A 13,596-nucleotide genomic window follows, 5' to 3' on the forward strand; every position below is an offset into this window, starting at 1 on the left:
TCATCACCACGATCATTTCTTAGAACATTTGCATCACTCCAGAAAAGGAAATAAAAAGAAAAAAGAGAAAACTCATACATACCATACCCCTTACCCCTCCCTCTCATTAACTGCAAGTGTTTCCATATACCCAATACATTTTAACCTTTGTTCCCCCTATTTACTTTCTATCCCTCTTACCACTCCCTTTCATTGATCACTAGTATTCCAATCTACTCAATTTATTTTACCATTTGTTCCCCGTATTTTTTATTTTTAATCTATATATTTTACTCATCTGTCCATATTGTAGATAAAAGGAGCATCAGATACAAGGTTTTCATAATCACACAGTCACATTGCAAAAGCTATATCATTATACAATCATCTTCAAGAAACATGGCTACTGGAACACAGCTCTGCAGTTTCAGGCACTTCCCTCTAGCCTCGCTAATACAACGTAGACTAAAAAGAGGATATCTATATAATGCGTCAGAATAACCTCCAGGATAGCCTCTCAACTCTGTTTGAAATCTCTCACTCACTGAGACTTTATTTTGTCTCATTTCTCTTGTCTCCCTTTCGGTCGAGAAGGTTTTCTTAATCCCTTGATGCTGAGTCCCAGCTCATCCTAGGATTTCTGTCCCACGCTGCCAGGGAGGTCCACACCCCTGGGAGTCATGTCCCACATAGAGAGGAGGAGGGTGATAGGTTTGCTTGCCATGAGCAACAGACAACTTACTCTTAATTATACATAAAGAGAGAATGATAAAATAAATGTGGTAAATTATAAATCTGGATGATGGATATATGGGAATTCTTTGGGCTATTTTTACAACTTTTCTCTTAAGACTAAAATTACTTTAAAATAAAAAGAAAAAGGAACTTCAGTTCATAAGTGGAAAAGAAAATCCAGGATAACAATATTTCCTTCTATCCAAAAGGTATGTTGTGGCTGTTTATCAAAACTTTTCTCACTGTATTGTGAAACTAATGGTGTTTTGGAAAAGCAGTATCTGATTCACAAATCCTAGATGAGCACTAAGTAAAACTGAGGGTTGTAGAGTAGGAAGAAAGTCACCCATTTGCATCCATTAGCAGGCTGCCCCAGGGCCTAGCCAAGTCCCTGCCAGGACCTCTCTCTGTTATCCAACCTTTCAGACTTAATCATTGTTGCCTTTAGACTCTTCACATCTGTTTCCTCCCCCACCCATAGTTTACTTAGAGTCAGAGTTTTATAGAATCTCACAGGTCATGTTCCATGTGCCTTTTAAAGTGATAATTACATAATCTGATAAACAAAATATGTAGAAGCTTAGCCTGACTTGAAATTATTATAAAGAATGTATTTAAGAAATTAAACTATAACACTGGCTGTCAAGAGCATGTTCACACGGGATACTTTATTATGATACTATTTAGGTAATAATGTTATGTTATGGGAGAGAAAGCATTATACAATGGGCCAAGACTCTTTAGTCGTGATCTTGACTAATTCGATCTTGCCACACTAATCATTTTAAGGTTGAGCAAGTACTGAAACCTCTGGCCTGGGTTTCTTAAGTTGCATAAATAAGGAGGCAAGAGGTAAAATCAGACTAAAGTCACTTCTATTCTAAGTATTAACTATATTAAAAGACATGATATTTAAAAAAAAAAGCCACAGGACTTCCAGAGAAGATGGCGGCTTAGTAAGACGCGCGGGTCTTAGTTCCTCCTCCAGAAAAACAACTAAAGAAACAGAAACAATACGAAACAGCTCCCGGAGCCACGACAGAGACCAAAAAGACAGCGTACCCCATTCTGGAACCGCTGAACGGGCAGGGAGAATCCGCTGCGGTGAGATACCCGAGGGGCGCGCGTTTTCCCGGCCGGGGTGGCTGGCAACTGGGGTCCCCTCCACGCACGTGGCTCCCCGGTCTGACTGGGAACGTTGATAGCAGGGCCCTCCCACCACACTTGGCGTCTCGGGCCAGCTGGGCAATTTGGACCGGCACTCCCCCAAGCCGCGGCGACCCCCTTCCACGCACGGTTTCCCGGGCCGACTGCGAGATTCGGATTGGCAAGTTAAAGGAGCCACAGCATCTTTTACTGGTGGGCCCCGCAGACAGACGAGCGCCACGAGCGCCACCTACTGGGCAGGAAAAGAGAAACAGAGCCCAGAGATTTCACAGAAAAACCTTTCAACCAGCCGGGTCCCACACCCAGGGAAATCTGATCAAATGCCCAGACACCAGCAGAAAATAATGGATGACTCTCGGAAAATTGAAGATATGGCCCAGTCAAAGGAACAAACCAATAGTTCAAATGAGATACAGGAGCTGAGACAACTAATGCTGAATATACGAACAGAAATGGAAAAACTCTTCAAAAACCACATCGATAAATTGAGGGAGGACATGAAGAAGACATGGGCTGAACAAAAAGAAGAAATAGAAAATCTGAAAAAACAAATCACAGAACTTATGGGAGTGAAGGACAAAGAAGAAAAAATGGAAAAAACAATGGATACCTACAATGGTAGATTTAAAGAGACAGAAGCTAGAATTAGTGAACTGGAGGATGGAACATCTGAATTCCAAAAAGAAACAGAAACTATAGGGAAAAGAATGGAAAAATTTGAGCAGGGGATCAGGGAACTGAATGACAATATGAAGCGCACAAATATACGTGTTGTGGGTGTCCCAGAAGGAGAAGAGAAGGGAAAAGGAGAAAAACTAATGGAAGAAATTATCACTGAAAATTTCCCAACTCTTATGAAAGACCTAAATTTACAGATCCAAGAAGTGCAGCGCACCCCAAAGAGAATAGACCCAAATAGGCATTCTCCAAGACACTTACTAGTTAGAATGTCAGAGGTCAAAGAGAAAGAGAGGATCTTGAAAGCAGCAAGAGAAAAACAATCTGTCACATACAAGGGAAACCCAATATGACTATGTGTAGATTTCTCAGCAGAAACCATGGAAGCTAGAAGACAGTGGGATGATATATTTAAATTACTAAAAGAGAAAAACTGCCAACCAAGACTTCTATATCCAGCAAAATTGTCCTTCAAAAATGAAGGAGAAATTAAAACATTTATAGACAAAAAGTCACTGAGAGAATTTGTGACCAAGAGACCAGCTCTGCAAGAAATACTAAAGGGAGCACTAGAGTCAGATACGAAAAGACAGAAGAGAGAGGTATGGAGTAAAGTGTAGAAAGAAGGAAAATCAGATATGATATATATAATACAAAAGCCAAAATGGTAGAGGAAAATATTATCCAAACAGTAATAACACTAAAAGTTAATGGACTGAATTTCCCAATCAAAAGACATAGAATGGCAGAATGGATTACGACCCAGCAATACCATTGCTGGGTATCTACTCAAAGGACTTAAGGGCAAAGACACAGACGGACATTTGCACACCAGTCTTTATAGCAGCATTATCTGCAGTTGCAAAGAGATGGAAACAGCCAAAATGTCCATCAGCGGACGAGTGGTTAAACGAACTGTGGCGTATACCTACGATGGAATATTGTGCAGCTTTAAGATAGACTAAACTTATGAAGCATGTAGTAACATGGATGGACCTGGAGAACATTATGCTGAGTGAGTCTAGCCAAGAACTAAAGGACAAATACTGTATGGTCCCACTGATGTGAACCAACATCGAGAATCAGCTTGGAATATATCATTGGTAACAGAGACCAGCAGGAGTTAGAAACAGGGTAAGATAATGGGTAATTGGAGCTGAAGGGATACAGACTGTGCAACAGGACTAGATACAAAAACTCAAAAATGGACAGCACAATAATACCTAAGTGTAATGTAACTATGTTGGAACACTGAATGAAGCTGCACCTGAAATATAGTTTTTTGTTTGTTTGTTTGTATCTTTTGTTTTTGTTTTTTTTCTTTTTCCTTTATATATATGTATATTTTTTATTAGTATTATTATTTTAATTCTCTTCTCTATATCTTTTTCTGCTGTTTTGCTAGTTCTTTTCCTAAATCGATGCAAATGTACTAAGAAATGATGATCATACATCTATGTGATGATACTAAGAATTATTGAGTGCATGTGTAGAATGGAATGATTTCTAAATGTTGTGTTAATTTCTTTTCTTTTTTTTGATTAATAAAAAAAAAAATTTTTTTTTAAAAAAAAGCCACAAATGGGTGGGCCACTGTGGCTCAGCAGGCAGAGTTCTTGGCTGCCATGCCAGAGACCCAGGTTCAATACCCAGTGCCTTCCGATGAAAAAAAAAAAAAGACATAATATTGCTTTGACCCACATCAGTACAATGGGTAATGTACTTTTTCCATGTTTATGTTAAGAACTTTAACTGAAACTCTAAATAGCCAGTGATTGAGTATCCTGACTTAAAACTTGCTAGTGTGGAAACAGAAAAAAAATCAGCTTTTCTCTGTATTTTCCAGATGTCCTACAATGAACCTTTTATGTTTATAATTGGAAAGAAATGTATTCATGAAACAGGTCATGATCAGGCTCATTAAGTTAATTTCAAGGATATGAACTGATCTGCAGTTCAGAACACATGAAATGTAAAGACGATGTTTCTAAAAATCTAAATATGGCCTTTGCTATAGTTTCCAGAATATCAGGAAACCTCAGAGTGTCAATGAGTAATTCATAAATATCCTGTAGTTTATTTAAGAGTATTAATCAAAGAAAGTAGGAAAGACATTAAATATGTTTAAGGGATTTCAGTGCTTGCTAATGAAATCAGGAAATAAAAGACTTAAGAGGAACAACAGAGGCTCTCAGATGGTCAAGGACATTATGCCTGCCTCCACTGTCTAAAGAATACATTTTCTGCCCGACAACCAGAAAGGTGGTGAATTGGAAACGTGTAGGGCAGTTGTGGGGCAGCCTAGAGAAGCTCTTAAGTGTGCACTGACCCTTGTCTCCCTGGGAGTCCCCATGCTGCTCTACCTGCCACTGCAACTCTCCCCTCCTGTCAGATGGGCATGGATAGTGTTACTAAAACCAAGGCAACAGAAGATGGGGTGAGGGTAAGAAAACCACAAGGAAGAAAAGAAAGGTTCCTTGTATCTGAAGTGTGAGAAAAACAATTCTACTGCAAGAACTTCAAGTATTATGTAGCTGTTCATGCAGTTGCAATCCTAGAATGTAACTACTTCTGACTATGAGTCCCTGAGAAACTTTTACAGGACTGGAATGAGCATAGTATATCTATTTAACTTGCTATTTTATTGCAAGGGATTTTCTTTCAAGTTATTAATCGAAATAGGAATATATACAAGTTTCTCTTTAGTCTGGAACTACTTTGCATATCATTAGAATAAAGTAATATGGACTACTAAAAACAGTGCACACTTAAGGATTTAGAGTTATTACCAGGCCTTAATACCCCCACACACATATACATTATATATATATATACACACATACATACATACATAGAAATATATACACATATATTCACATATTATAATCACATTCAAGCTCTTCTTGCTTTCAAATTCTTAAATTCCCTACCTAATTTAGTCCTTAGCTTACTATCAGACACTAACCTCACTGTGTAAGCCTGTCAGTGCACCATAAGGGAGGTTCACAAAATCAAAGCATTTATTTTTTTTTCCTCTCATCTCAGAAGTAATGAGTCAGGGAAGCTAAGTAGGAAGGACAGCAGCCTTCTTTTATTAAAAATTTACTGAGAGATGATGTTATCTATTCTCAGTTATGAGGAACAAAATTTGAAGGGATTGGGGAGCTTAGAGGAGTTGAAAAAAGAATAGGGATGACATGCTAATAGCTTTACAGTGCAGGCAGTCCAGTCAGTATTTATGAGGTTTCATTGACATATTTGAATTATCAGGTCAAGGTTAAAAAAAAAAAAAGGTATAAAAATATTCTAGGAGTGATTGTTGTACTAAGGCAATATTCATACCTCTCCTCAAATTGGTATCCTTTAAGTGGGTGCAAATTAGATGGATTGGAAGCTATACAGCAAGTTCTGGCATGCTCATTACTTTTGGGGCTCCACCATTAATAACTGTTTTGAGCTAAAAGTCTCTGTGACTGATAATTTCGATGATTAGAGCCTCTGATGAAGCCTCTCAGGAAGGCTCTACCTGAAAATATCCTTGGGGTTTTAGAGTCACTGTCACCCAGGTATGGCTACAGGCAGAGTCCTTTTGAAAAGCAACTATTAGCTTCCTGAAGAGTTCTTATTGAAACTGAATGCCTGACCCATGTAGGCCTGTGAAATCTGGCCTGATAACCCTATTTGGGGGTGGCTTAACTGAGACTATGACTAATGATGTGAGAGGGGCCAAAAAACAGCTTTGCCTGTCAAATGAAAATGGAATATTCAACAACGCAGCTGGCCTGGCTCCACAGACATCCTGCTTTACATGACAAAGTGGCAGCTCTCAACGGAAAACTTTACTCAACCATATGAAGCAAAGCCACTGGCTTGATGGAGCTGTTAATTCACCCAGACTCTCCTAAATTCTGAGCCTGGTTCATTGATGGTTTTGCTAAACTGAAACAAGATTATTTCCACTGGACTACAGCAGCTGTTAAATCTCAATGCCAGCTATGCAAAACTGAAAATGGATGTGGTCACCTCTACTCAGTGGACAGAACTCAAGGCAGTTCTCAGTTCTGCCCAATCCTCTCTGACGGATCTTCTCATAAGTATACTGACTCTTGGGCTGTTGCCAATACCCTGTTTGATCTGCCACTTGGAAAAAAACTAGACTGGCAGATTGAAGACACCCATCCTAAGGCCATGAGCCGTGGCAACAAATTACAGTTGCTGATCGAACTTTCTGAGGCTCTCATGTAGATGTCCATGGTTAAGGACCTGTTCTCTACTGAGACTGAATGGAAGCTGCTGATGGAGTCTGTACTGTTCAAATTGCTACTATATGATATGATATAAATAATATCTATATGATGATATAGACATGAAAACTCATTCACCATCAAAGACAAGGCACAAAGTGAAGGACTGCCTTCTCCTGCAGAGGCTACTGCTGTACACCAGATTGGTGACTTCCTGCTGAAAGTTGATCTGGTTCTAAGTTGGCAGGCTAAAAGCGCACTGGAACTTTGATCACCTCCTCCCTCTGGCTATGGGTAGTACCTCATCACTGCTGACACTTTTTCAGGTCAAGGTGGTGCTGTTTCAGAACAGCCAGCCAACCGAGGTCACAGAAACTAATATGTGCCATGTGTTTGGTTTCCTGGACAGTTTGCAGTCTGACATCTGTATACCTTTTTTTCCACAAAAACTATTCAACAATGGCTTGATATTCAAGGTATTCAATGGACCTTGCATACACTCTGTTAACCACAGGTATTTGGTATTGCTGAGTGTTGAAACAGCCTCCATAAAAATCAACTCAGTTTAGTCTCCAGTATCTTAGATCAGCTAGAAGTAAAAACCTAAAATTGTGGAATTATAACCCATTCAAACTTTGAAACATGTTCTACAACTAATTGTGGTGCTGTGCTTTGAAATTTATTGTTTTTGTATATATATTATTTTTTACAAAAAAGAAAAAAAGTCGATTGAGATGATTAAAAAAATATTTATGCATTCTAGCCTCCTATATTCTGGAGCAACTAGAAGGAAAAATCTGAGAAGATGGTATGGCAGCCCATGACAAAATCTGGAATCCATCCTGTAACTACTTGTTGAAGAGTGCTTTGAAAACTATTTCTTTTTTCTTTGTTTGCTTTGTATATATGTTATATTGTACAATAAAAAAGTTTTAAAAAATCAACTCAGAAAGATTTGTAACTGCCTCCCTCACCACCTCCTGGCCCATATGCTTTACTAAGGCAATTCAGTGAAAGCGCCTGTCCCCACAAAGAGATTATCTCCTCTCAGCTGCTTCCCAGGTAATGATTAGAATGAACAGTTTGGCATTTTCTTAAAAAGATAAACTATACATGGTAAAAGACCCAGTAGTCCCACTCCTTGGTACTTACACTAAAGTTCTGAAAATTTACATTCACCCAAAAACTTACATATGAACGTTTACAACAGCTCTATTCATAATCACCCAAAACTAGAAACAACCCATATGTTCTGTAATTGGTGAATAGATAAAAAAAACTATGGTATATCCATACAATGGAGTATTACTCATTTTTAATATTGAGAACAGATTAGATTTACCAATCTGTCTTAATAGAGATTTATCCATATAGATTATTGACAAACTTGATGACTCTTAAAGGCAATATGCTGAGTGAAAGCAGTCAGTTTCATAAGGTTACATTCTCTGTGTTTCCATTTACATGACACTGTTGAAAAATCAAAACCATAGTGACTAAGTATAGATCAGTGGTTGCCAGGGATTAGGGTTAGGAGGAATTTATGGCCACAATGGATTAGTATGAGGGAGTACTGGGGAAGATGGAACCGTTCTGTGATCTGACTGAGCTGGAGGTTACATGACTGTATACATCTATTAAAATCCATAGACTGTATGCCAAAAGAAAATTTTACTGTATATCAATAGAAAAATTAAAATTTTAAAAAGGTGTGAAAAACTATAGTTTTCAAAACGTCAAATCATAAAAAAAAAAGGCTGTGTAAATATTCCAGATTAAAGGAATCTTCGCGGCAATGTCTGCCAACAGCAATGAGACCTGTATTCTGCTGCAATCCTATTCAGAGAAAGGGAAAATGGTATCACTAAACCAAAGTATTAAACAGAATCCCAAATCTCACTGATCGTAAAGCTTAGGTCATATACCCACCACTGAACCATCAATCCCTGTTAAACATCGTGGGTGCAACCCATTAAAGGAGAAGAGTAGATGTTGGGGGGGGGCACCTCAATGCCTACAGGCTTGGTCTTTCTCTATTGGTTATATAACACTTTCCCCTATTTAATAATAATTAACTACCACTCATTTTATACAAACCGTGTTTTCCTCCTTCCTCAAGGCCCCTAGAGAGCCAGGAAATGCTTACTTTGGGGAAGACTGCACAACCCAGACCTTCTCAGTCGTGGTGGGCGCCCAAACCCCATGTGGCCTATCCTGAGAACCCCTCACAAGCCGCTGTCAGCCTGGCTTTCCAAAGAGAGCGAGGTAACTGGCAGACAGCTCTGGGGTACCTGTCCCGCGCCCCCATTTGCCATTTCACTCAATATCCTCATCCACCCTACAACTTCTACAGATAGGAAAACGAGGCCTCGAGGGGGTATGTGCCCAGAGTTCCACAGCTAATCAACTGCAGTGCAAGATTCAAACCCGCCACGGCTTGTGACACCAGATCCCACATTTCACAACTCTGCCTCCTCCCCGCCGCCGCAGCCACGGATAAAATGTCAGTTTGGGAGGTGAACGTCCGGGTTTCAGCGACGGCTCCTCGGCCGATCTGCTACCTCAGCCTTCGAGTATGTCTCACCCAGGTGGATACCGTCTACGTCCCTAGCTTAGAGCCCGACGCATTTTTTAAGTGCGGACCAGACGCTAAGGAGGCAGTGGCAACCTCGCAGGGACTCAGCTGAGAGAAATCCGGAGGCGCCGCCCAAGCCCGGCCAGCCGGGTCGGCACCCACGCAGCCGGAAGCGTCCCGGCCGCCAGGGGCCGCGGGGCGGGGCGCGCGGGAACCGCCTCCCGGATCCAGGAAGCAGGAGCAGGGCGCCTGAGCCCGGGGGCGGGGCCGGGGCGCGGCGGCGGGCAGCGCGGCCCGTGGCCATGGCAACGCGGGGAGCTGCGCGGGCCCCGGCAGAAGGCGGCCTTTGACCTGCAGTTGCAGCTACGTCAGAGGCGGCAGCCGACGGCGCCGCCGCCGTCCCCGCTGCAGACGGAAGTGAGGCGGCGGCGGCGCGCGCGGTGGGGTGCGAGGCGCCGCGGGGTTGGCGATGGAGGTAATTCCTTGAGGGGCGTAGGGGCGCGCGGGACGCGCGGGGCGGGGGCCTGGGACTGACCCCCTCCGGCCCCGCGCGTGGCCGCGCCTGCCCTGCGGCTGTGATTTCGGGTTGGAGGTGGCCCCCGGTGGGGAGCGTGCATCCTCTCCCTCCGCGCCCCGAAGCCCCGCGCCGCGCCTCTGCCCATCTCCACCTTCCCGAAACACTTCCCTTGTGATTACAGTCCCCTGGCCGTGCTAGTGCGTGCGGCTTGCCGCAGCCGCTCCCTTCCTCCCTAATGCTCTTTTTCGCGGAAAGGATTTCTCCTTGCTTGATTCCGCGAGAAGAGTTTATCCTGTAGGGTTCCACGCGTTCCTTCTGGCGTTAGGAATAGAGTTATCCTAATCACCTGGGTTTGATTTTGTTTTGCAGGATCCTGTTCAAGATGGGGTGGCTTCCCCCGCCCCCCCTGGAACTGGGAAATCTAAGGTAAAGAGAATACTTGACTAGCAAACACCCTGAAGAGTGGAAGGATGATGAACTTGGAAAACTTTGGCATAGGCAGAGAGTGTGGCCTACTTAAAAGAAATAGTTTTTTCTGAAGGATCTCAATTTTAATTTACGCAATTATTTACCTTTCTTTCTTTCTTTTTCTTTTTGCTAAGTTTCCTGGTAGGAAAAGAGTTGGTTATGTGTTTACTTCCTGTCCCTGGGTCAGGATTGCTGAGAGATCCTGCAGTTTTTCAAACATTAAACAAATCAATCTGACTTATGAGGTTCTATATGAGTGGAAAGAGCGGTATCATTAGGAAGGAGTCAGGGAAGACCTGGTTGGCCTCTGTACCTTCAGTGGCTTTGGGCAAGTTACTTAATCTTTCTGGGTAACGGTTCCTAAAGTGTGAAGAGAACATTGATTTGGGTGATTTGTATGGCCCTACAGAATGTTAAGGAGTCAGTATTTCTAAAAGATAATAGTGGTAAGCACAGTAGCCAAGTTTTTTACTTGACACTGTTTCAGGCACTTTCCTGAGCATGCTGTCACTTCATTTAAGCTTCCTTAATGATGCTTAAGGAATCATTTAAGCTTCCTTAATGATGCTTAAGTGACAGATACTATTGTTATACCCATTTTACAGGTGAGAAAACTAAGCCCACAGGTCTAAGTTTTTTCAAGTATTAAGGCCTAATTTTTGGTTAAAGCTTAAATGTAACTTAATTCATCTCATATCATAGCTATGCTTAAATTTTCAAGTGGCCAAAGACCTCTTTCACCCTTGAATAGAATAAAATAATTTATAACTCTAAAAAACCTTAAGGAGCATTAGTCCCAACCCCCTGATTTTACCATTAGAGAAATTAAAACCCACAAAGTTTCTTAACCTATGACAACAGTATCTTTATAGAAGATACTGTTTACAGTATCAATAATTTGTTTTGTAATTTGTTACAATAATTTGTTTACATTTTATAGTAGTTGCTTAATAATTATTGAGTTGAAATTGTATTTGCTAATTTTAAGAACTATGGAGTAAAGTACGGTGTTTGGTTGGCAGGAAGATTTATTGTGTAGAATTTTTTATTTTTAGGCGGACATTGTATTTCCTTTTTGTGGACTAGTAGAAACATGATTTATACCAGATTGGTAACATCACTACATTTTTCAGCTGGAAGCATTGCCCAAGGAAGATCTCATCAAGTTTGCCAAGAAGCAGATGATGCTAATACAGAAAACTAAATCAAAGTGTACAGGTATTTGGTTGGAAGTACTAATTTTGACCACAAACTGTATTCATGGTTTAGAACATTAGTTTTTTAATAGAATGTTGACTTGTTTTGTTTTACAGTGATTCCAAGCACAAACCTAGTTGATGTGCTGGAATCTGTTACTACTGAAAATTCTAGCCATCTTGACTTTGATGTTTTTATCATCTCATAGCTCTAAACTTCAGTTACCTTTGAGTTATTAAAGTCAGGGAGGAAACATTTTGTTGAAGTTAAACATTTTTTTTCCTGTATGTGGATTCTAGATTCTTCTAAGTCAAGTTTTTTTCTCTAAACGGTTAGTTGAAACGTTAGAAACATAAAGGTTGTGAACTCTAACAAATAAAATGAGGCCTCAAGTAAAGTAATAAATAAAAGATTTCCATTCCTGGAATCATGAAGTATGTTTATTGGCTGAAGTTGATCGAGTCCCTATATTTTCCTTTTCTTTTGATCTCAAAAGGAAAAATATTTTCATATCGTTTTTAATATTTTTAAGTATGTCTTAATATATTAAATAAATATTTAATATCCCAATAATTTATGAATGCTAACTGCTCATCCTAAAGCCAAAACTTGTTTTGTAGTAGGAAAAGATCAAATTATTTTTTGGGAGTTGGAGGTTGGATCAGTTTATGATAAAGTGGTTGATTTATTTTGAAAGCTGTCTAAGGGTCCAGACCCAGGCTTGAGTTAATAAAATACTCAGATGAACATTTGTGCTTAATATGAGATTAGTTGTTGTTTTCAGATTATACAAAAAGAAGTATTTATAGGTGAAATTATATGATGTCTTGGATTTGCTTCTAAATTGTCAGGCTGGGTAAATAAAGGGGCAGGGAGGAGGAAATGAGTACCATTTTGGATGAAACAAGGCATGTCATAATTGCAGAGAGCATAAAGAGTAACCATTCTATTCTCTTTACTTTTCTGTATGTTTGAAGTTTTCCATCATAAAAAGGAATATTGTTCTATGGGTGAGGTTAATAATTTCTCAAAGCATCCACTTTTTACATTGGTTTTAAGTTATAGTGGTTTTATTTTTCCGACTATACTTATCATTTTAGCCAGTGATCATTTTCTTCATTTCTGAGCTGGATTTTTTTTTCTTTTAATAATTGTTTAGAATTGGAGAAAGAAATTGAAGAACTCAAATCAAAGTCTGTGGCTGGAGAAACTGATGATATCATTAAGGTAATAAAATAAGTTGTGAATATTGCTTTAATTTTTTTTTTTTTAAGTTAGAGGAAATGTCTAGCAAGAGTTTAATTTCCTTGGAAGTTGTCAGCCTGCAAGAGTGCTGCCTCCCTTCCAGTCCCTGTTCTACCACTTATTCTCTGGTCTTGGTTAAGGCTTTTACCTCTCAGGTTAATAGTAGAAAGAGAGGGTTCGATGACCTTTAAGTCCCTTCCTACTATAAATGAGTATTCTCTCTTCTCTTCCTCCCACACACTAATTATGATTGGCACTTAAGTCTGTCTTGCTCTTCTCCATCTCCCTCTAAAAACCTAGTCACTCTCAAGGTTTTGATGGTTATTTTGGGGCTGATAATCTCTAAATCTATATCCCTTGGTGTGACTAGTCACCCAAATTTCACAGTTATGTTTCTAGCTGCTTAGGGGGAAAAGCATCTTCACATGGTTCTCATGTCTTCCCCTCCAACTCAACATGACCAAATCCCCACAACCATCTCAATGTCCTCCCACCCTCCTCCTCTTGTTGTGTCAGTGGTACCACGGCTTTTCATGTCTTTTTTTTTTTTTTTTTTTTTTTTTTTTTAAAGGAAAGACAGAGAGAAGGAAGGAAGGATAGAAGGAAGGAAGGAAGGAAGAAAGGGAAACATCTTTAAACACTTTCTTGTTTTATTGTATTTTGTTTCTCCGTTTTTGTTACATGGGCTGGGGCCGGGAATCGAACCGAGGTCCTCCGGCATAGCAGGCAAGCACTTTGCCCGCTGAGCCACCGCGGCCCACCCTTTTCATGTCTTTTTATTTTAGAAATAG

At 40.3% G+C, this 13,596-nt stretch overlaps 1 protein-coding gene across 1 annotated transcript in view; it reads left to right on the forward strand.

The window, feature by feature from the left end:
* The first annotated feature begins 9,758 nt into the window (after nt 1–9,758).
* Nucleotides 9,759–13,596, forward strand: part of GCC2 (GRIP and coiled-coil domain containing 2) — a 70,359-nt gene continuing 66,521 nt past the window's right edge. Inside the window, exons 1-4 of the mRNA XM_077134938.1 lie at nt 9,759–9,853; nt 10,265–10,321; nt 11,497–11,581; nt 12,720–12,787. Of these exons, the coding sequence (XP_076991053.1) occupies nt 9,848–9,853; nt 10,265–10,321; nt 11,497–11,581; nt 12,720–12,787 (216 nt within the window). The 5' untranslated portion in view covers nt 9,759–9,847. The remainder of the gene's footprint in view (nt 9,854–10,264; nt 10,322–11,496; nt 11,582–12,719; nt 12,788–13,596) is intronic.

The sequence above is a fragment of the Tamandua tetradactyla genome, chromosome 17 (assembly GCF_023851605.1).
Source record: "Tamandua tetradactyla isolate mTamTet1 chromosome 17, mTamTet1.pri, whole genome shotgun sequence".
In the NCBI taxonomy this organism is placed as follows: Eukaryota; Metazoa; Chordata; class Mammalia; order Pilosa; family Myrmecophagidae; genus Tamandua; species Tamandua tetradactyla.